Here is a 23,828-nt window from a genome sequence, read left to right as displayed (position 1 = left end):
CCTGATAAACAGATCAGGCAGATCAGGTCTGATTATCAGGTCGGTTTATCAGACCTGATCTGATCACAATGAACCAAAATATTTTATCACAATTGAATAAAACTCGAAATGCTTTAAAAAAAAAATTTTTAGAGCTAAAACAATTTAAAAGTCAGAATACTATGGGTTTAGAAGAAACATTTAAGCCGATAACTGAACCGCTAAATGAACTTGATAATCATACCAAAAAAATTGAGTACAATAAACACAAAGAGAACCAATATGATAAAACTAAGGTGGAGATTGAAAATAAATCTCCGCATATGAAAAAGAGGAAACTTACATTTTATACTGCGCCTATCAAAAAATCAAATGCTGAAGAAGATGAATACAATCTATCGGATTGGAGGTTGAAAAGTGCTGAAGAAGATGATTATGAGAATACTCACAATGATAATAGAGATGATGATGATGATGAGAATGATAAATTTTACTCCCAACCCGCTATAGACGATGATTCTTCATTCTCACCACCCGATCACCACTTAAATCAATCACCTGAAATATCAAGCCAAGCGTCTCCCCACGCACCAAGTGTATTATCAAGACAATCCTCCCCCAATTCATCTCCATTGATAGCAACTCAACCTCTGTTTGAAGAGAGCCCGAAAAATTTTAATGTTTGTGAACTGGCACGAGAACGTATTTTGGATAAGATATATGGACCATACAAAAATGAAGCTGGTCAATTAATGTTGGGAAATAACAAAATAAATGTAACCAATAATATAATTGAATTTGATGATGGTCAAAACTGGCGACTCACAAGCGGATTATATTCTTTAATATGTCACCACCTCCCAAATAATTATAATGCAGATGACCTGGAAATATATAGAAAAATATTAATAAAAACAAATGTATATCGAAGAAATTTTCAACCAAATGGACAAGTGAAAGGAACGAGAGCATTGAAATATTCGAAAATTATTAAACCACTTTTAGCTAAGGTACCCGTCGCCGAATCTACACCCAAAGGGAAAAAAGAAATGATAAGTGGGTCTGGTTTCATGACATTTGAGAGGAATAAGCCTAATTATGTATACTGGGACGATCCAAATGAGTTAGTGGAACGACTTCAGCTCTTAATAGCATCGGAATCAGCAGGCAATCAAAACCACAATAATGAGATTACGTCGATAATGGAGGAACTAAGAGAGGCTAAAATTATATTCTAATTAAGTATATAATTATGAAACATTAACAAATAAGATTATAATCATAATGTCCGTTGACAAGTTTGGACGTTATTTACATGACAAGCAGAACAGTAATTTAAAACGATATGAAAAAACTGGGACAGGACTCTTCATAGATACGGATGGAAACTTTAATATTCAGCGAAGGCGCTTAAAAAATGGAGACTTTCCAAAAGAGAATTCGGACTTAGTCATTAAAGAATATGTTTGCAAGGCTATACTCGATATAAGAGCATCGCTAATGTCACATCAAGAGGAGTTAATTATTAGTATTCCTGAGGTGAGGGCCACCGATATTGAGGATCGTTTAGACAGACTTGAGGTTATTATTTCAAGTATTATTGAAAAAAAGGGATATTCTAAGTAACTTGTGTGAAAATGAGTCGACGGGGTATTAGTAATGAATTACATGCTCCTGCACGAAAACATTTTCTACGTCGGAGAGTTATTACAAAGGGAATAAATTGGTTATGGCAGGCTGACTTGGTGGAAATGCAAAAGTATTCTTCCACGAATAATGGATATCGCTACCTTCTTACAGTTATTGACACCTTCTCAAAGCTCGCCTTTGGCGAAGCACTTAAGTCTAAGACTGCTTCACATGTTTCTGAAGCAATGGAAAAAATTTTCAACTCTGGGCATGGAGTACCTAAGCATCTACAAACAGATGACGGGAAAGAGTTTTTTAACATACAATTTAAGTCGTTCATGAATCGTTATGAAATAAATCATTATTCGACATTTAGTACTCTAAAGGCTTCTATTGTGGAACGATTCAACAGGACATTAAAAGAACTAATGTGGAAGGAGTTTTCTTACAATGGGACCTATAAATGGATCGATATGTATCAAGCCTTAATTAACTTTTACAACAATAAAGTACACAGGACTATAAAAATGGATCCCGTAGAAGTAAACGCCGACAATGAGAGGCATATCTTGCAAACGGTGTACAATAATATCAAAATGTTTGCAGGTAGCAAACTGAAAATTGGTGACAATGTTCGAATTTCTAAATATAAGGGAGTTTTTGAGAAATCATTTACTTCGAATTGGAATGTTGAAATTTTTACAATATACAAAATTCAAAACACATATCCGCCACAAAATGTAAATCCGTGAGGGTTTTCCGGACAAAAAATTCGAATAAAAAAAGGCGACTAGCAACTAGCGGCCTAGCTGGGGAATTTCCACTCGAAGGCAAAGAAAAGAAGACGAGAAGAACTGCAGTCGCACGAAAAAGTTTTATTGCGCTGGCGCAGCCAGCAGTTCCAAAGGTTAATCGGCTACTACCTTTACACAAGCAGCCCGAATTGCCTCGCTATGAAAGCTATACGTTTCGGCTATTCAGCTCGGCTGAGTGCAAGCGATAAGCTTTTTGTTTTACATTGTTTACGTTTAGTTCTATTTTTTCTTCATGTAAATTCATTTCTAACAATAATATCAACCGCTAATCTAGTGCTCCAACATTCCGGCCCCGTTGAAGGCCTCCGGCGCTTTAACCTCCTCGTTAGGAGCGATGCTTATCGGCAGCAATGCCAACTTATGGATGGCGCGCTTGATGACGCCTCCTGACGTCTGGATGTGTGCTACACGTACTTTACCGTCCGCGCCGACTGTTGTTGCCACCACGCGCCCTGTGAGCCACCGTTGTGGGGGCGAGTTGTCCTCGTGTACGAGCACCAAGCGTCCGACCTCCAAATCGCTGCATCCGGTGCTCCACCTGTTGCGCTGCTGCAGGCTGACGAGGTAGTCCTTGGACCAACCGTCCCAAAACTGCTGCTTGAGAGCGGACAGCATTCGCCACCGCCTCAAGTACTCGCATCCGCCCTTGCTGGAGGTTACGCCTGTGTCGGACACTTGCGGCAGCGAAAGAAGAGCCTGACCGATCAGCAGGTGTCCTGGCGTCAGCGCCTCTCCATCGTTGGGATCGTTGCCAGGCGATGCGATTGGTCGAGAATTGAGCAGCGCCTCTACCTCGACCAGGTGGGTGCTCAACTCGTCGGCCGTTAGCTTGGCGTTGCCGACCCCTCTCAGCAGTCGATGTTTGGCGGACTTGACGGCTGCCTCCCACAGTCCTCCGAAGTGTGGTGACCTCGGCGGTATGAAATACCACTCGACGCCTCTCTGAGCCGCGTACCCTCTCAGCTGATCCTCGCTGTGGTAAAACGCTGCGTTCAGCTCCTGCAGCACGTTGCTCGCTCCTACGAAATTCGTGGCGTTGTCGCTGTACACCTTCTTCGGCAGTCCTCTCCTCCCGACGAACCTTTTAAAAACAGATAAAAAACTGTCAGTGGATAGGTCTATCACAAGCTCAAGGTGAACAGCCTTTGACGAGAAACACACGAAGACGGCCACATAAGTCTTAATCGGGGGTTTACCGCGGATCTTCAATGATACATAAAATGGACCGCAGAAGTCTACCCCACACACCAAAAAGGGGCGAGCCATTTTGACCCTATCGGCGGGTAAATTACCCATTATCTGGTCCATTAGCACTGGTTTGTACCTAAAACAGTGTTCGCAGCTACGGACAATTTTAGTGCATGCTCCTCGAGCATTGATAAGCCATATCTGCTGTCTCAAGAGCGATACCAAAACCTTGACACCAGCATGGTAATGAGTCCGATGTAGGTTGCGAAGATACAACGAAACAAATTCTGACTTCGATGGCAGTAACAACGGAAATTTGGCATCATACGGAATTGGCGCGTTTAATAATCTTCCCCCAACCCGAATTAGTTGAAACTTCACACCATCTATCTCGCTGGAGTGTATGAAAGGATTTAGACGTTGTAGATGTGGACTCAAACTTTCAGATTTCTCTATCTTGACATATTCTGACTCAAATTCAACTCTTTGCAAGACTTGGACCATCCTAAGAAACGACAGCTTCAGTTCGTTGGCCGAAATAACACCATCGCGTTGACGCTTCTTCCCTTGAATAAATCGATTTACGTATGCCATGATCCGCATTAATTTATTAAATGACGAACATCGTCCAACAAGTTCAATAAAGATATTCGGTTGGTTTTTTGTGACGGAACATACTGCTACGCTTTTTTTATTCTCGGACAACTGTAACTCCTGTGATACCTCAACCTGATGAGAACTAGGCCACTCGTCTGGATTTCGCAGTAAGAATTCAGGTCCATTTTCCCATAGATAGATTGTATTCATCTTCTTCAGCATTTGAATTTTTGATAGGCGCAGTGTAAAATGTAAGTTTCCTCTTTTTCATATGCGGAGATTTATTTTCAATCTCCACCTTAGTTTTATCATATTGGTTCTCTTTGTGTTTATTGTACTCAATTTTTTTGGTATGATTATCAAGTTCATTTAGCGGTTCAGTTATCGGCTTAAATGTTTCTTCTAAACCCATAGTATTCTGACTTTTAAATTGTTTTAGCTCTAAAAATTTTTTTTTTAAAGCATTTCGAGTTTTATTCAATTGTGATAAAATATTTTGGTTCATTGTGATCAGATCAGGTCTGATAAACCGACCTGATAATCAGACCTGATCTGCCTGATCTGTTTATCAGGTCTGATTATCAGGTCGGTTTATCAGATTAGGTATATATGATCATGATTAATTAATTATTTCTCAGTGCATACCGAACTCCGAGACAGAAATAACCAGTATTGTTCTTTCGATTGAAACATTCTAAAATTTCATCACAATGAACCAAAATATTTTATCACAATTGAATAAAACTCGAAATGCTTTAAAAAAAAATTTTTTAGAGCTAAAACAATTTAAAAATCGGAATACTATGTGTTTGGAACAAACATTTAAGTCCATAACTGAACCGCTTGAACTTGTCAATCATACCAAAAAAATTGAGTACAATAAACACAAAGAGAACCAATATGATAAAACTAAGATGGAGATTGAAAATAAAACTCCGCATATGAAAAAGAGGAAACTTACATTTTATACTGCGCCTATCAAAAAATCAAATGCTGAAGAAGATGAATACAATCTATCGGATTGGAGGTTGAAAAGTGCTGAAGAAGATGATTATGAGAATACTCACAATGATAATAGAGATGATGATGATGATGAGAATGATAAATTTTACTCCCAACCCGCTATAGACGATGATTCTTCATTCTCACCACCCGATCACCACTTAAATCAATCACCTGAAATATCAAGCCAAGCGTCTCCCCACGCACCAAGTGTATTATCAAGACAATCCTCCCCCAATTCATCTCCATTGATAGCAACTCAACCTCTGTTTGAAGAGAGCCCGAAAAATTTTAATGTTTGTGAACTGGCACGAGAACGTATTTTGGATAAGATATATGGACCATACAAAAATGAAGCTGGTCAATTAATGTTGGGAAATAACAAAATAAATGTAACCAATAATATAATTGAATTTGATGATGGTCAAAACTGGCGACTCACAAGCGGATTATATTCTTTAATATGTCACCACCTCCCAAATAATTATAATGCAGATGACCTGGAAATATATAGAAAAATATTAATAAAAACAAATGTATATCGAAGAAATTTTCAACCAAATGGACAAGTGAAAGGAACGAGAGCATTGAAATATTCGAAAATTATTAAACCACTTTTAGCTAAGGTACCCGTCGCCGAATCTACACCCAAAGGGAAAAAAGAAATGATAAGTGGGTCTGGTTTCATGACTTTTGAGAGGAATAAGCCTAATTATGTATACTGGGACGATCCAAATGAGTTAGTGGAACGACTTCAGCTCTTAATAGCATCGGAATCAGCAGGCAATCAAAACCACAATAATGAGATTACGTCGATAATGGAGGAACTAAGAGAGGCTAAAATTATATTCTAATTAAGTATATAATTATGAAACATTAACAAATAAGATTATAATCATAATGTCCGTTGACAAGTTTGGACGTTATTTACATGACAAGCAGAACAGTAATTTAAAACGATATGAAAAAACTGGGACAGGACTCTTCATAGATACGGATGGAAACTTTAATATTCAGCGAAGGCGCTTAAAAAATGGAGACTTTCCAAAAGAGAATTCGGACTTAGTCATTAAAGAATATGTTTGCAAGGCTATACTCGATATAAGAGCATCGCTAATGTCACATCAAGAGGAGTTAATTATTAGTATTCCTGATGTGAGGGCCACCGATATTGAGGATCGTTTAGACAGACTTGAGGTTATTATTTCAAGTATTATTGAAAAAAAGGGATATTCTAAGTAACTTGTGTGAAAATGAGTCGACGGGGTATTAGTAATGAATTACATGCTCCTGCACGAAAACATTTTCTACGTCGGAGAGTTATTACAAAGGGAATAAATTGGTTATGGCAGGCTGACTTGGTGGAAATGCAAAAGTATTCTTCCACGAATAATGGATATCGCTACCTTCTTACAGTTATTGACACCTTCTCAAAGCTCGCCTTTGGCGAAGCACTTAAGTCTAAGACTGCTTCACATGTTTCTGAAGCAATGGAAAAAATTTTCAACTCTGGGCATGGAGTACCTAAGCATCTACAAACAGATGACGGGAAAGAGTTTTTTAACATACAATTTAAGTCGTTCATGAATCGTTATGAAATAAATCATTATTCGACATTTAGTACTCTAAAGGCTTCTATTGTGGAACGATTCAACAGGACATTAAAAGAACTAATGTGGAAGGAGTTTTCTTACAATGGGACCTATAAATGGATCGATATGTATCAAGCCTTAATTAACTTTTACAACAATAAAGTACACAGGACTATAAAAATGGATCCCGTAGAAGTAAACGCCGACAATGAGAGGCATATCTTGCAAACGGTGTACAATAATATCAAAATGTTTGCAGGTAGCAAACTGAAAATTGGTGACAATGTTCGAATTTCTAAATATAAGGGAGTTTTTGAGAAATCATTTACTTCGAATTGGAATGTTGAAATTTTTACAATATACAAAATTCAAAACACATATCCGCCACAAAATGTAAATCCGTGAGGGTTTTCCGGACAAAAAATTCGAATAAAAAAAGGCGACTAGCAACTAGCGGCCTAGCTGGGGAATTTCCACTCGAAGGCAAAGAAAAGAAGACGAGAAGAACTGCAGTCGCACGAAAAAGTTTTATTGCGCTGGCGCAGCCAGCAGTTCCAAAGGTTAATCGGCTACTACCTTTACACAAGCAGCCCGAATTGCCTCGCTATGAAAGCTATACGTTTCGGCTATTCAGCTCGGCTGAGTGCAAGCGATAAGCTTTTTGTTTTACATTGTTTACGTTTAGTTCTATTTTTTCTTCATGTAAATTCATTTCTAACAATAATATCAACCGCTAATCTAGTGCTCCAACATTCCGGCCCCGTTGAAGGCCTCCGGCGCTTTAACCTCCTCGTTAGGAGCGATGCTTATCGGCAGCAATGCCAACTTATGGATGGCGCGCTTGATGACGCCTCCTGACGTCTGGATGTGTGCTACACGTACTTTACCGTCCGCGCCGACTGTTGTTGCCACCACGCGCCCTGTGAGCCACCGTTGTGGGGGCGAGTTGTCCTCGTGTACGAGCACCAAGCGTCCGACCTCCAAATCGCTGCATCCGGTGCTCCACCTGTTGCGCTGCTGCAGGCTGACGAGGTAGTCCTTGGACCAACCGTCCCAAAACTGCTGCTTGAGAGCGGACAGCATTCGCCACCGCCTCAAGTACTCGCATCCGCCCTTGCTGGAGGTTACGCCTGTGTCGGACACTTGCGGCAGCGAAAGAAGAGCCTGACCGATCAGCAGGTGTCCTGGCGTCAGCGCCTCTCCATCGTTGGGATCGTTGCCAGGCGATGCGATTGGTCGAGAATTGAGCAGCGCCTCTACCTCGACCAGGTGGGTGCTCAACTCGTCGGCCGTTAGCTTGGCGTTGCCGACCCCTCTCAGCAGTCGATGTTTGGCGGACTTGACGGCTGCCTCCCACAGTCCTCCGAAGTGTGGTGACCTCGGCGGTATGAAATACCACTCGACGCCTCTCTGAGCCGCGTACCCTCTCAGCTGATCCTCGCTGTGGTAAAACGCTGCGTTCAGCTCCTGCAGCACGTTGCTCGCTCCTACGAAATTCGTGGCGTTGTCGCTGTACACCTTCTTCGGCAGTCCTCTCCTCCCGACGAACCTTTTAAAAACAGATAAAAAACTGTCAGTGGATAGGTCTATCACAAGCTCAAGGTGAACAGCCTTTGACGAGAAACACACGAAGACGGCCACATAAGTCTTAATCGGGGGTTTACCGCGGATCTTCAATGATACATAAAATGGACCGCAGAAGTCTACCCCACACACCAAAAAGGGGCGAGCCATTTTGACCCTATCGGCGGGTAAATTACCCATTATCTGGTCCATTAGCACTGGTTTGTACCTAAAACAGTGTTCGCAGCTACGGACAATTTTAGTGCATGCTCCTCGAGCATTGATAAGCCATATCTGCTGTCTCAAGAGCGATACCAAAACCTTGACACCAGCATGGTAATGAGTCCGATGTAGGTTGCGAAGATACAACGAAACAAATTCTGACTTCGATGGCAGTAACAACGGAAATTTGGCATCATACGGAATTGGCGCGTTTAATAATCTTCCCCCAACCCGAATTAGTTGAAACTTCACACCATCTATCTCGCTGGAGTGTATGAAAGGATTTAGACGTTGTAGATGTGGACTCAAACTTTCAGATTTCTCTATCTTGACATATTCTGACTCAAATTCAACTCTTTGCAAGACTTGGACCATCCTAAGAAACGACAGCTTCAGTTCGTTGGCCGAAATAACACCATCGCGTTGACGCTTCTTCCCTTGAATAAATCGATTTACGTATGCCATGATCCGCATTAATTTATTAAATGACGAACATCGTCCAACAAGTTCAATAAAGACATTCGGTTGGTTTTTTGTGACGGAACATACTGCTACGCTTTTTTTATTCTCGGACAACTGTAACTCCTGTGATACCTCAACCTGATGAGAACTAGGCCACTCGTCTGGATTTCGCAGTAAGAATTCAGGTCCATTTTCCCATAGAGTACGCTTCAAACCCTCTATATCTGTTCCACGTGACACTAAGTCAGCCGGATTCTCTTCTGTAGGCACATGACGCCAGACTATATTCTCTGAGAGTTCTTGGATTTCAGCAACTCTATTCGCGACAAATGTTGCTAAAGTAGACGGATCCCTCTTTAACCAGTATAGAGTGACTTGGGAGTCCGACCAAAAATTAACGCTCTCCAACTCTATCTTGTGTAGCAACGGAGATACTTGAGTCCATAGCTTAGCCAGCAAATGCGCTGCACATAATTCGAGCCTTGGAATAGATTTGGTTTTTAGCGGGGACACTCGTGACTTAGCGGTTAGCAGTCTCGATAACCTATTTGTCCCAGCCACCGTGCGAACATAAATGCAACAGCCGTAGGCGTGGCTCGATGCGTCAGCAAATCCGTGGATTTGAACATATCATAGGCTGACAGACAGATATATCGAGGAATGGATATCTTGTCAATCTCTGATAAATTCTGCTTAAATTCGTTCCAACTTGTATGCAATTTCATGGGAACTGATTCATCCCAATCTAGTTTTTGTCGCCAAAGCTCCTGAAGCAAGATTTTTGCTCTTGTGATCAACGGACACAATAGCCCCAAGGGGTCAAACAAACGAGCTGTGACGGACAAAATGTTGCGTTTCGTGGGAGGTAAGGATTGAAACGAATCCTCCAAACTATAATGAAATGCATCATTCTGAGGGTTCCACCTCATTCCAAGCGTCTTAACGGACTCAGAGGTGTTAAATATAAGAGATTTTTCTGGTCCCTGGTTAGTCATCAAACTTGGATGATTTGTTGCCCATTTGGCTAGATGGAAACCCCCTAACTCCAAAACCTCAGTGACTTCCTTGCGAATCACTTCCAATTCGTCCAAACTGTTCGCTCCTGTAAGCATATCGTCGACGTAAAAGTCGCTCGAAATTACTTCCGCTGCCACCGGATGTGATTTAGCGTAAATTTTTGATAGCTCAAAGAGACAACGAATGGCTAAGAATGGAGCTGAGGCTGTCCCATAAGTGACAGTGTTTAGGCGAAAGGTTTGGAGAGCTTGAGTAGATTTTTCCCTCCACAAAATGAGTTGGAAATTTCGGTCTTCATTGGCAAAGTTTACTTGCCTATACATCTTTGAAATATCTGATGTCAAGGCATATTTGTTCAATCTAAATCTTGCCAAAATTGCGTAAAGCTCCCTCTGAATAGTTGCACCCACCATTAGTGTCTCATTTAATGAGATCGAGGTTGACGTTTTACTTGACGCATCAAAAACAACTCGCACCTTTGTGGTGCTACTATCAGGTCTCAGGACACATTGATGTGGAATATAGTAGTGTTGTCCTGGAGGAGGCGTTGGAAGCCGTGACATGTGCCCAAGGTTAAGATACTCTCTCATAAACTCGTGATACATGTCTTGCAACTCGCAGTTATTCGCAAGTCTGCGCTCCAACGAAAGAAATCTGCGTCTTGCCTTTTCGAAGGATAAGCCTAGAACACTTGGATTTGTCTTGAATGGCAGCTTCACCTCAAAACGACCTGAAGAAAGTCTTTTTACTGTGTGCTCGAAATGCTTCTCACAAGCAACTTGTTCAGCTGTGTAAACAGCCTTCGATCTCTCAGGGACTTGTTCCAACTCCCAAAATCGTTCCACCAGAGAGTCGAGACAACTTATATTTTCACTGACAGTGACGCTGCCTACTTAAGCTTGACTCGCTAAGCGTTGAGTGTACTTTCCCGACACAATCCATCCTAATAATGTTTTCTGAAGCGAAGGATGGTCGGAACCCAATTTTATTTGGCCTACGCTTAGAAGTTCAAAAAAGGATTCTGCGCCAATAAGCAAGTCCACTTTTGCGGGCTTGTGAAAACGAGGGTCTGCCAATTCAATGTTTGCTGGAATTTTCCATTGGGCATAATTGACCTCATAGTCAGGTTGATATGATGAAATTGACCTTAACACCCAAAAATCGGTTGCGAAACTATGAGCATTGACGCGAGAGTGAATTGACGTGTGCACCTTGTGCCGCACTACCGAATCGTTCTTCCCGACAGTAATAATATTCAAATAAGACTCCTCCCTATGTAACCGCAAACGTTGTGCCAAATCTTCGGCCATAAAGTTTATTTGCGACCCGGAATCTAAAAGAGGTCGTGCTAATTGAAACTGTCCGAATCTATCCCGCACCTTAACGACGGCAGTGACAAGAATCACTTGGTCGCTACTTGCAACATGACATGAGTGGGCTTGATTTGAATGATCAAATGCTACAGGAAACGACTGTGACTGCACTTGAGAACCTGATCCCGAAGCTACAGGTCCCTGCTCGGGCGCCAAAATGTAAATCCGTGAGGGTTTTCCGGACAAAAAATTCGAATAAAAAAAGGCGACTAGCAACTAGCGGCCTAGCTGGGGAATTTCCACTCGAAGGCAAAGAAAAGAAGACGAGAAGAACTGCAGTCGCACGAAAAAGTTTTATTGCGCTGGCGCAGCCAGCAGTTCCAAAGGTTAATCGGCTACTACCTTTACACAAGCAGCCCGAATTGCCTCGCTATGAAAGCTATACGTTTCGGCTATTCAGCTCGGCTGAGTGCAAGCGATAAGCTTTTTGTTTTACATTGTTTACGTTTAGTTCTATTTTTTCTTCATGTAAATTCATTTCTAACAATAATATCAACCGCTAATCTAGTGCTCCAACAATACCTATTAAAGGACTTGAATGGAAATCCCGAAAAAGGCGGATTCTATAAGGAAGAGCTGAAAAAACCCGATTTCCCAACACATATCTATTTGAAAAGGTACTTAAAAGACAAGGTAAAAGAGCACTCGTACGTTGGTTGGGCTTCCCGAAAAGTGACGACAGCTGGATAAATACATCTGAAATTTTGTAATGAAATAAACATACACATACAACACATTTAAAAATTTTTTTTTTAAATTTATATTTTATTATTTTTAATTTTAACTTTACATTATACATTATATTTTAATCTTAGATCTAAACATTTTGAATAAATTTTGTTTAATTTAAAACTCAAATACAATGTTTATTTACAAATTTGAATTTATATTTTATATCACAAATTCTGGATTTTCTAGTTTAGCTATTTTAATATAAAGCCAAATTAAATCTCGTTCATATAGTCATGTATAACTATAACTACACCTAGAACTAGAACTATAACTACAATTATAACTATTCTAATGCCCTCAATTGTAACCTACACATACACATAAGATTAGAGATAAGATCGACTGTAAATAGACTTTAAGCTCTCCTTGATCGCTGCTAGTAAAGTAGTTGGATTTAGACCGTACAAGTGTTCGGACGTACAATAAAGATAACCCAAACTGAGTCTAGCAATCTTCTCTTTGGATATTGACGTGAAGCTCAACTAGCAACTGAGCCATCTAAAGGCCAACTCATCAACGATCGATTTTGGACCTGGTTGAAATAGCTCCCTAAACCTAAAAGACGCGGAGATTGATAAAGATCTGGCTTGTCTGAGACCGCTACTAAACTGGGCCCTAACATCGAAATAACTGGCGACGAGGACTAACAAAAAATTAAACCACCCGTTTGGAATTAAATTCCAAAACAAAATCTTTAACACGCGTTTCAAACATACGAAATACGACCATAAAAGCCCGTAAATTGCGGCTCAAGCATAACCAGCGAAGCCAGCCTTATCAGCACAGAAGATAACGGCTCTACCCTCGCCTGAGCGGTCCACCGGCGATGTTCGAGACCAAGCTTTGGCAATCATCATCGCTGTCGCTTATCTTACCTTCAGAGACTGCTGCGTTGGACAATACACGCAAAATAAAATTAATTACCGTTCTTCAATTGATTTTCGCTGGAGCTGTATTATTCTAAGAGACTGCTGCATTGGAGCTTTACTACCTTCGACTGCTGCGTTGGACAATACACGCAAAATAAAATCAATTACCGTTCTTCAATTGATTTTCGCTGGAGCTGTATTATTCTAAAAGACTGCTGCATTGGAGCTTTACTACCTTCGACTGCTGCGTTGGACAATAACATACAAAGTAAAACCAACCACCGTTCTTTATTCTTTTCACCCTATCCCCAGACCTTTACTGTTCTAAAGAAAGCTTATAACTTTATACATAACTAACCTACATATAAAAGCCACACAAAAATGAATACCGAAATAATTGCGTCGTTTAATCTATATTAAAATTGTATAAAAACTATAAAAGATTTTGATGGATCGGACAAAAATCAGCTCCCAGATTTTATTAATCAAATTAATGACTTAATGCCTGCCTTCGAAACGTTCGATGAACAATCTAAAAACCTCTTACTTAATTACATAAAAAACAAATGCATTGGATTAGTAAGACCCGTTTTGCATAGATACGGAAACATTAGATCGTGGAACGAATTAAAAGAAATTCTAATAAAACATTTTGGGGAAAAGAGACTAGTGACATATTGATAGATACCCTAAAATTATGTAGAATAGAATCCACAATAGAGCAATACTATAATAAAATCAATGAAATTGCTAGTAGAATTCATAACCGAATTAACACACCCTGACGAGCCATGTAGTACAGAGGAAGTTAATAGGTTTTCACTTAGGATCTTTAGGGACAATCTTCCCGAAACTACTAAAACAATGATTTTTGCTAGGAATCCGCAGTCATTAGATGACGCATACAAAATTATCGAAGACGCTCGCCATCAGAATTATACTCTCTATGGGCCCATTCGAAAACAGTTATATAATAAAACTCCCTTTAGGACAAACTTTAGCAACGATAACTATAATCGAAATAACCCAATCCAAACTGAATATCAGAACCAACCACGGGCAGAGGATAACCCCGGTACTTCGAATAGGCAAAATATAAGAAGATTCGCAAACAATAATAATAATTATCTTAACAGACATATTGCTAATCCAAACACTAATTCTCGAATGTCCTACAACACCATCCAACCGCAACAAATAGTTAATTATAACCCAAACAATGATACTTCGGCAACTCCCATGGACGTAGGCCAGATTAATACAAATTGTCAATTAAAGGACCATCAAGATTACCCTATATAAAAATCGAATCTTCCGTAAGAGAACTTCTATTCATTATTGATACTGGAGCTGATTTCAGTATCATTAATGAAAATGTCTGCCACCCGAAGTGGAAAACTAATATTGATGTCAAAGTAAAAGCAATGGGAAACACCATTAAAATACAAAAACTTTGTAGATTTCCTTCATTCAAAGAATTTCGAATAAAAAATTACTGATGTGAGTTCTTGGAATACAACTTTCACGACCATTTCGACGGTATAATTGGAGGAAATATATTGAACGATTTAAATGCAATCATAAATTACGGAGAAAATAAAATTACTTTAAATAATGTAAGCCTGAAGTTATATATGCAACACCCAAAACCGTGTAAAAACTTCGGAACTAATGTAAGTCAATTCATGAGGCTAGAACATCTCGATTATAATTCCCAGAACCAGCTTAGCATTATTCTAAAACAGTTCGAAAATATCTTCTATAAAGAAGGAGACAACTTAACGTTTACAAGTGTAATTAAACATAAACTATCCACAAAAAACGAGATACCTATCTATTCAAAAGCGTATAGGTACCCCGAAGCCCATAAGGATGAGGTGAATAAACAAATAAACGAAATGCTAAAACAAGGAATAATAAGGCATTCAAGTAGTCCATATAACAGTCCCTTATGGGTCGTGCAAAAAAAATTAGACCTTTCTAACCAACATAAATGGCGGCTGGTCGTTGATTATAGAAAATTGAACTCTCAAACAATCGAAGATCGGTATCCTATCCCTAACATTGACGAAATATTTCACAAATTGGGAGGATGCAAAATCTTTTCTTCGCTCGATTTGGCTAAAGGGTTCTACCAAATAGAGATGAATGAACGCGATATTCCGAAGACAGCTTTTTCTACCGCCAACGGACATTATGAGTTTTTGCGAATGCCTTTTGGTCTTCGAAATGCCCCAGCAACTTTCCAAAAACTTATGAACCATTTGCTTCGACCCTATATAGACCATTTCTGCCTTGTATACATGGACGACATTTTTAATTTTTCGAAAACAATCGAAGAACATATTGAACATCTAAATAAAGTATTAAAATGTCTTGCCGACGCTAACTTGAAACTTCAAATTGACAAATGCGAGTTTGCCAAATGCGAAATAGAGTTTTTAGGGCACGTTCTTAATGGAGACGGGTTAAAACCAAGCTCAAAGAAAGTAGAGGCAATTGATAAAAAAACAACGACACAAAAACAAATTAAAAGTTTTTTGGGAATTACTAGCTATTTAAGAAGATACATAAAAGACTATTCTAAAATTGCAAAACATTTAATAAAATACTTGAAAAAAAATTCTAAAATAAATACAAAAGACTTAGAATTTATAGAAGCATTTGAAAAATTAAAACTATTAATCAAAAGCGACCCAATTGTAGTCTATCCCGACTTTAAAAAGCAGTTTACACTTATTACAGACGCCAGCAACTATGCCTTGGGAGCGGTACTCATGCAGGATAAAAACGTTATATGCTATGCTAGTCGTACTTTAAAAACTCACGAACTTAACTATAGCACGATAGAAAAAGAACTATTAGCTATCTTTTGGGGAATTAAACATTTTCATTATTATTTGTATGGGAGAAGATTTATAGTTAAAACCGACCACCGCCCACTAGTATGGCTTAACAATTTAAAAGAACCTAACTTAAAGCTACAAAGGTGGAAAATTCAATTAAACGAATACGATTTCGAAATTGAATTCATTAAAGGAAAAGAAAACGCGTTAGCTGACGGACTTAGTAGAATTTGCGATCATAATATACCCCTAAATAGTCCCGAAATGATTAAAACCTTTTCTGTAAACTTAAACGAAACCGATATATTTATGGGCGAACTTACAAATCCAATGCAATCTTTAAAAGAAAACAATGAGCCAAACTATGACTTTTCCTTAGACCTAATAAATTTGTTTTCAAGCCAACCATCAAATTATGAAACCATTCACAGTGCTCAATCAGACAACTTAAATTATATACGAAATACAGAAAACGCTCTTAACATATATAAATTTCAAATCGTACTGAAAAAGTCTGATAAGGAATTAAGATCCACTAAAATCTTATATAAAAAGAAAAATAAAATAAAATAGAAGCACTATACAAACAAATGGCAATAGCTCAGATTTATTAAATATAATGCGAGACATTCTACCTGAAAAAGGCTTAATAGCCATCTTTTGCGAAGACATAAACCTGTACGTAAAATTCCAGGAATGCTATAGACAATTTTTTGCCTACAACGTTAATATTAATATAATAAGATCATTTGCACTCCTTAAAGATATCACAGATAGAGAAGAAATTTTGAAAATAATCGACGAGGAACATTTAAAGAACAACCATAGGGGTATCAACGAAATTTTTTCAGAAATAAAAAAAATATATTATTATCCTAATCTTCAGAAAGAAATTCAAAAATACGTCAATAACTGTAAAATATGTCACTTAGCCAAGTACGATCGAAACCCAATAAAATATAAGCTAAACATAACCGAAACTCCTTCCCAACACAATGAAATAATTCACATGGATATTTGGTTTCCCATGAGAAACATCATGTATCTGACCACCATCGATAAATTGACAAAATATGCTACTGCACATTATCTTAAAGATAGATCGTGGATATCTCTCTTGAAAGCATTAAAAGATAGGATACAAAATTTAGGAAAGCCCAAACTGATTATAATAGACAATGAATTTAATATAAACTGTATAAAACAGTTTCTGCTAGACAACAATATAAATATACATTATACGACTCCCTATAAAAAAACAGGAAACTCGGATATAGAAAGACTACACTTAACATTAAATGAACATATCCGATTGTTTAACGCAGATGATAAAAATAAAGATACAATTCAAAACAAAGTATATAAAGCAATTCTCCATTATAATAATACTATTCACTCTACCACAAAATATAGACCAATAGATTTTTTAAACAATTTACTTAGTTCAGAGCAACTTCACAATCTTTCAGAAATTGTTAAGCATCGTAAGGAACAATTAAATGTAAAGAATAATAATACTGATAAAGATAATTTTATAAACGATTATGTAAAAAATAATAAAGTTGGTAAATCTAATCCTAAGTATAAGCTATCTCAAAACTACCATCAAGACGGAAATTATCTCATATCAAATGACAATATAAATAAGAAAATTTACAAAGATCAAGTTAAAAGAAAATACAAATTCCAAGATTAAAATTAAGAAAAACAAGTATATTAACATTCTATTGAACGTACACAGAAAAAATGGTAGAACGAAAAAATCAAGAATATTTTTCTTGATTTTTTCGATGTGGTGGATTAAAATTTTTAAGTACGATTCGGGGTTAGACAGTCGAGTTAATCCCGTTTCGGGATTAAATGACAAATTAAACCTAAAAATTCTTGAATCAATCCCGTTTCTGGATTAAAATTACCAATTAAGCCTAAAAATTCTTGAATCAATCGCGTTTCGGGATTAAACTGACAAAATGAGCGTAAGAATTCTTGAATTAATCTCATTTTGGGATTATAGAGGCATAATAAGCCCAAACATTCTTGAATTAAGCCTAAATATTCTTAAAAATTTGGTGAGAGCAGCAAATCTATTTTTAGCTCAGAAAGAGAGATAACATTTTTGCTCTTTCCTTGAAACTGTATGTATTCGCGTTCCCGACATTAGCTTTTGATTTGACTCAGTGGCCCAGTTGGTAAGCGGACGGTCTGTGATTTCTGAGACATGGGTTCGAATCCCGACCGGGAGAACTAGGAAAAGTAAGTTTAAGTGGCTTTTAATAAGATTTATACATTAATATAATTAATTTAATAACCATTTGTAGCTTTATAATTACAGATTTAAATAAAAACTTCTTTCACTTCTCACTAAGAACTTTAGAGGGATTAAATCAAGGATTTTTGGGATTAAAATAATTAAGAATTTCGGGGACTAAATCGAGAAAAAAAAATTATTTTTTTTAATTAAATTTAAATTTAAATTCTTAAATTAAAATTAAAATTTAAATTTTTAAATTAAAATTTAAGAATGTTTGAGATTAAATTAAGAAAAATTGGGATTGAAATTTTTAAGGTTAGCGGGATTGAATCAAGAATTTTCGAGATTGAAAAAATTAAGTATGTTCGTTCTTATATTAAGAAAATCCGACCTTAGCTCGAAATCATGCCCACTTGGGATTGATTTTGGCGACTTTATCCCGGATTTTTTTTTCTGTGTATGCATATGTATTACAACTATTTACTTTTCATCAATTAATATTGCCGAAACTTGTCGGGGGGGAGTCATGTATAACTATAACTACACCTAGAACTAGAACTATAACTACAATTATAACTATTCTAATGCCCTCAATTGTAACCTACACATACACATAAGATTAGAGATAAGATCGACTGTAAATAGACTTTAAGCTCTCCTTGATCGCTGCTAGTAAAGTAGTTGGATTTAGACCGTACAAGTGTTCGGACGTACAATAAAGATAACCCAAACTGAGTCTAGCAATCTTCTCTTTGGATATTGACGTGAAGCTCAACTAGCAACTGAGCCATCTAAAGGCCAACTCATCAACGATCGATTTTGGACCTGGTTGAAATAGCTCCCTAAACCTAAAAGACGCGGAGATTGATAAAGATCTGGCTTGTCTGAGACCGCTACTAAACTGGGCCCTAAAATCGACATAACTATATTCGTCGAGTCTTCTCTCTTTCTTTCACTCATTATCGCAAGAGTTTCATTATTTAACCGCCGTGATTTGTCTGCTAGAGTTGAGATACACCCCATAAGTTCCCCTTCTCTTGTCGAATAGTGTCCTATCGCTTTTGTGGCAATTCCGTCTTCACATGTTATTTTTGAAATTTTGTATGTATTCATTTCATGCCCCCTAGACCGAAACAAATACATGCTATCACTGTATTGTTGTCCTGTGAACAAACAATTTTTATATTTCTCGAATGTAATTTTCTCCAAGGCACTTCGCTTCTCGCCCTTATTTTTTTTTTTACACATTTTTCGGGCTCGCTACCTGCACTTGACGCTGTATAGGCGTACATCTTAGACCTCAGACCCACAAACTCTGTCATTGGCCTGCCATGCAGCTCATCCTTAAAGTACTCTAAGCGCTTCTTGTTACACTGTGGAAAATTGCCTAGCCAATTCATCAGGGTATTCAGATGTATCAAATTTTAATTGAATATCATCTCGAATGTCCTTATATAAATCCTCTGTCTTAATGGAATAGATAAATGAATCTGTATCCATATAGTTTAATTTCAGTGCATCTTGAAATTTTGGTTTCATATAAGAGTAGTGAAAATCGTACATTTTCCATTTGGATAACTCCAACACTACAAAACCTAGATATGTTGGCTTATCACAAACGTTACGCAACCTATTCATTTGAATTGCATACATGTTTTCAGTAAACTTAAGTAGTTAAATAAGCCTGGTTTCGGGACCTTTGATGTCGGTAAAAAGGGTAATAAAAATGCAATTAATGGATTAGCTGTCAAAATTTGAGTGGTTTAGATAATAAAAATGCACTTAGTTAGGGGGAGATATGAACCTGTCATAAGAGGGGGTAATAAAGATGGAATAAATTAGGGTCAGTGCATGTAAAAGGACACTTGAGATCAAGTGTTCAAGGGATTCCCACAGGGATATGGATACGAGTGCGAATGCAACGGAGCGATCCCGGTAGCGACCCCGGATCGATGCACGTGCACCGACGACCCCTCACTTAGAGGGTGAGGCAATTGAAAAAGGGCGCACCGGGGAGATCCTGCACCGACAGGAGTGATCCTGACCCACACGTGTACGTTCACCCACTTAAGGCAATTGAAAAAGGGCGCACGGCGGCGGTCCTGCTCCGCCCGGATAAGGCAATTGAAAAAGGGCGCACGGCGGCGGTCCTGCACCGACAGGAGTGATCCTGACCCACACGTGTACGTTCACCCACTTAAGGCAATTGAAAAAGGGCGCACGGCGGCGGTCCTGCTCCGCCCGGATAAGGCAATTGAAAAAGGGCGCACGGCGGCGGTCCTGCTCCGCCCGGAGTGATCCTGAGCATCCCGTGTACGTTCACCCACGATCATCGTTTGAAAAAGGGACGGGGTGGATCCTCGTTTGAACAAGGGCACCAGACGTGATCGTTCAGGCAACATCCTCACTTGATAAAGGGACGGGGTGTAAGTGAACAAGGGCGCCAGAGTCGAAACATGTTCCCACCCACGACTCAGGACTGTGATTTTCCCTGTGAGATACCTCACTTGAAAAAGGTCACTTGTTTTCCCACTGAAGGGCCGCTGGAAAGAGGATCAGAGCAGTCAAATTTTCCCACCCTCATCCCACCTACACTAGATCAAGTGCGTGCAACAACCTGCTCAATTAGCTTACCAAAGTAGGGATGGTGAAGGATGCACTTGTAACGGTTTCTCAACAGTCGGTGCAATGTGAAACACCCCATCCACCCAAACTCAAATCCACAGTCAATCTGAAAAGTAAAGGCTGCAAAAGAAATATCCCATATCCCATTTCCACCATTAAAAAAATTCTATCTTTTTATTTATTTTTTTTTTTTTTGTAAATATAATTTTATTTTTCAAGTATAATAATCAAAAGCGATGTTCCAAATTAACATACATTTTCATAATTTTTAATGATTTTTGTGAGCGTACAGTAAAGAAATGGCAAGCACATGTATCAACTCCATCCTCGACATTATCATGTGCCCAACAACAAGATGTGAAATGTTGCCCATGAATATTAGAAACCAGCGGTGTATCAGCCATCCTTTTATAAAAATACTAGTAAGCCAGGCGAACTCCGTTACGCCACTTTCGGCAAATTATCCGTTTAATTGAAGTGTTCTTTGGTAAACCACATTTTTTGTGATGTATTGTGGTTAATGGAATTATCTAGGGACCAAATAGCCTCTGGGATGTTAAAATCACCAAGAACTACTAACTAAGTGGTCCCTATCCAAAAGTCTTTTATAGATTAACTGAATAGCGGAAAGATGGTTTCAATAAATAGGAAGTTCCGACAATGGAGGAAAGATGAAACTGTCTCGTTGGTGGTATTGCCATAAGGGGTTTTTTCAAGGTAAGCTGATTATCCGCCTTACCAATTTCGGACGGTAGTCCGGGCCTGACACCCTGGTAGGGAGCTGGGGCTCTGAGAGGACAACTGTTAGGACCCTCCAGTGGACAAAACGGATATGGGCAACACCGGGGGCACGGTCTCACCCGCGACACCTTCGGATAACGAATATTTTCTAGCACTCTATCTCAGGATTCTTGAAATTTGTCCTGAGGTCGATGGCTATGTCGAGGAAGTGTTAGGAGCCTGCCACGCTGGTTGGGATCCTCTTAGATGCTGCACACCAGTTGATCTTCGTGTGCTCACGCGTTGTCTGAATCGGGCATTTTCCCTTACTACATTTCGTCTCTCCTCGCTTAAGTTCTGTGAACACACTTGTTGCTGGCATGCATGCCTTGTGAGGAGACCGATGTTCAAACGTCGTGCTCTAGGCATTTTGAACTATATGCAAAGTGGTAAATTTAACCTCAAATCCACAAAATTTTCACAGTTCAACTTACCAGCTTAAAGACAAATGCTGGTTTCCAATTGAAATGTTAGGAAACGAATAACTTTTTTTTTTTTGCAAAACCATGGAAATCGGTTGGTGCGTTCTGGAGTTATGTATATGATATGGGCCTATAGGCAGAGTGGTTAATTTAACCTCAAATCCGCATGATTTACATAGTTCAACTCACCACCTTTTCTGTTGCAATTATTCTTGAAAAATTCCGAAGAAGATGACACTAAGCTTGCCTCAAATGCTACAAATTCCCAAGGCTCAAATGCACCATTTGTTTTTCTAAACCATTCGAAAGTGCCCAATAAGTTAATTAAAATCGGGGACAAAGACAGGCCGGCAATAGCTGAGAATATTTCCACCGCTGGTCCCGATTGGATAGTAATTCTGTCCTATCCGGGAAATTCTGGTCTTGATCAAGGACTATGGGCAGAGCGGTTAATTTAACCTCTAATCCACATAATTTATACATTACACTCACCACCTTTTCTGTTGCAATTATTCTTGAAAAAGACGCTGAAATATATGAGGAAGAAGAAGAGGACACTAAGCTTCCCTGAAAAGCACCAAATTCCCAAGGCTCAGATGCACAATTTGTATTAGTAAGCCATTCGAAAGTGCCCAATATTAAATTTATTAAAATCGGGGACGAAGACAGTCCGGCAATAGCTGAGAATGAATAACTTATTTTTTTACTGATTCTTCACAATTTCACAAAATTAGTTTTGTTTTGTTTTGTTTCATAAAATAAACTGAGTAGAGAATTACGGCATTCTATGTATCAGTGATGGCCTTTATGCAAAAATGACTTTCCCGATTTTCTGTTGCAATTTTTCCTGAATTTTCTTTACTGCTTATATAACGAATTCAAAGACCTTTCCAACGAATGCAAAACCGTGGAAATCATGCGTCGTGTTCCCTGAATGTTGCACCGCACATTCAGCTGATCCACCATCGACGAAATGAAATATATTTGCAGAAATTGATGCGGTTCCTCTGTTGTTGGCACCAATGAACCATGCAAATGATATATTTGTCCTTGTATCTGTAATTGCAAACAATCATTTGTTGAAGAATGGTGTGATGGTGTAGTCCGTAGAGTATATGTTGTTATTATGTTGCAATTCTTTGTGTTTTGTGTAAGTGATTCTAACTTTTACCTTGCAAGTCGGTATGAAGCCGCCTTCTCGAATGATATTAGCTCCAAAGGAAGTCATGCGAAAGCAGTTATTGTATTCAAGGATGTGTTGAAGAAAATGGCTGGAATCTGGATCACTTCCATCGAACAATGCTTTTATTGGCTGTGGTGGTGTAAGTAATGGATCAAGTTTGACTTTTCCACTTGCGCAGCACAATCCAGCAGTTTCCCTTTTAAACTTTAACGCATTGCAATATCGGCATATAGTCGTCATAGTTCCAATATCTAATTTTCTATCATCTCTGTAGTTCGCAGAGGGATCATATTGAAATGCCAAGCGATTGTATGATGCCAATGATCTTCGTGTGCTCACGCGTCGTCTTAATCGGTCATATTCTCTTCTTGCATTTCGTCTTTCCTCGCTTAAGTTCTGTGAATACCCTTGTTGCTGGATTGCATGCCTTCTGCGGAGAACGATGTTCACACGTCGTGCTCTAGGCATTTTGGACTATAGGCAGAGCGGTTAATTTAACCTCTAATCCACATAATTTACACAGTTCAACTTACCACCCTAAATACAAATGCTGATATGAAACGAATAACTTATTTTACTCCAAATGAAACAAAATTTCGATTTGTCATAAAATCAACTGAGTAACGAATTATGGCATGCTATGTGGGAGTGTTGGCTCTTTATGCAAAAATGATTTTCCCG

The 23,828-nt window shown here is 38.7% G+C and overlaps 2 protein-coding genes and 1 long non-coding RNA gene across 3 annotated transcripts; all 3 read right to left on the bottom strand.

Annotated features, from left to right (window-relative positions):
• Nucleotides 1-2,693: 2,693 nt before the first annotated feature.
• LOC138929005 (uncharacterized) lies at nucleotides 2,694-3,689 on the bottom strand. Its single transcript, XM_070287446.1, has one exon. It carries the CDS (start codon nucleotides 3,687-3,689, stop codon nucleotides 2,694-2,696), a length of 996 nt encoding a protein of 331 aa, XP_070143547.1.
• Nucleotides 3,690-7,540: 3,851 nt separating this feature from the next.
• On the bottom strand, nucleotides 7,541-8,536 carry LOC138929004 (uncharacterized). Its single transcript, XM_070287445.1, has one exon. It carries the CDS (start codon nucleotides 8,534-8,536, stop codon nucleotides 7,541-7,543), a length of 996 nt encoding a protein of 331 aa, XP_070143546.1.
• Nucleotides 8,537-22,262: 13,726 nt separating this feature from the next.
• LOC138928931 (uncharacterized) lies at nucleotides 22,263-23,828 on the bottom strand. Its single transcript, XR_011445339.1, has 4 exons — nucleotides 23,681-23,828; nucleotides 23,136-23,621; nucleotides 22,457-23,020; nucleotides 22,263-22,398 (listed from the first exon to the last, which is right to left on the bottom strand). It is a non-coding gene; the product is annotated as an uncharacterized lncRNA (long non-coding RNA).

The sequence above is a fragment of the Drosophila kikkawai genome, chromosome 3R (assembly GCF_030179895.1).
Source record: "Drosophila kikkawai strain 14028-0561.14 chromosome 3R, DkikHiC1v2, whole genome shotgun sequence".
NCBI lineage: Eukaryota > Metazoa > Arthropoda > Insecta > Diptera > Drosophilidae > Drosophila > Drosophila kikkawai.
Note: the sequence above shows the minus strand (reverse complement) of the source record. Positions and strands in the feature narration are given on the sequence as shown.